The sequence below is a fragment of the Onychostruthus taczanowskii genome, unplaced genomic scaffold (genome assembly GCF_017590055.1).
Source record: "Onychostruthus taczanowskii isolate IOZ18803 unplaced genomic scaffold, ASM1759005v1 scaffold198, whole genome shotgun sequence".
Classification (NCBI taxonomy): Eukaryota; Metazoa; Chordata; class Aves; order Passeriformes; family Passeridae; genus Onychostruthus; species Onychostruthus taczanowskii.
In genome coordinates this window covers 191,853-192,270 of record NW_024499217.1, presented here as the reverse complement: position 1 = coordinate 192,270, position 418 = coordinate 191,853, and the positions used below count along the sequence as shown (strand labels likewise).

Genomic DNA, 418 nt, shown 5'->3' with positions numbered 1-418 from the left:
CAGGGCCGGGAGGGCAGCCCCGCGGGCGGCAGCGGGCGCAGGTGCAGCGGCGGCGGGGACAAAGGCGGCGGCGCGGCCGGCCCGGCTCGGCGCCCCGTTCCCGATGACCCGCTCGGTGCCCGGTCGCCGGTGCTCACCCTCGATGGAGATGACGTGCTCGCGGATCTGGCTCTGCAGCGCCAGGTCCTCCACGCGCTCGATGAGGTCGTAGATCGCGTAGATATTGGGGTGCACGGACTCGAAGCGCCCGATTTCGGCGCGGATCGCGGCCGAGTTGGAGAGCCCGAACTGCGGCGGGGGCGGCCCGCCGGGCTGCGGCCCCGAGGGCCCGGGCACGGGCACCGGCACCGGCCCGCCCGGCGCCGCCAGGCTCTGCTGCTGCCCGGGGCTCTGGCCGGCGCCGCCCGGGAAGTTCATC

At 77.0% G+C, this 418-nt stretch overlaps 1 protein-coding gene across 2 annotated transcripts in view; it reads right to left on the bottom strand.

Moving 5' to 3' along the window:
- AGAP3 (ArfGAP with GTPase domain, ankyrin repeat and PH domain 3) overlaps positions 1-417 on the bottom strand; it is a 106,732-nt gene extending 106,315 nt beyond the window's left edge. For both annotated transcript variants that reach the window (XM_041402381.1, XM_041402383.1), the window contains exon 1: positions 138-417. In XM_041402381.1, the coding sequence (XP_041258315.1) occupies positions 138-417 (280 nt within the window). The remainder of the gene's footprint in view (positions 1-137) is intronic.
- Position 418: the final 1 nt, after the last annotated feature.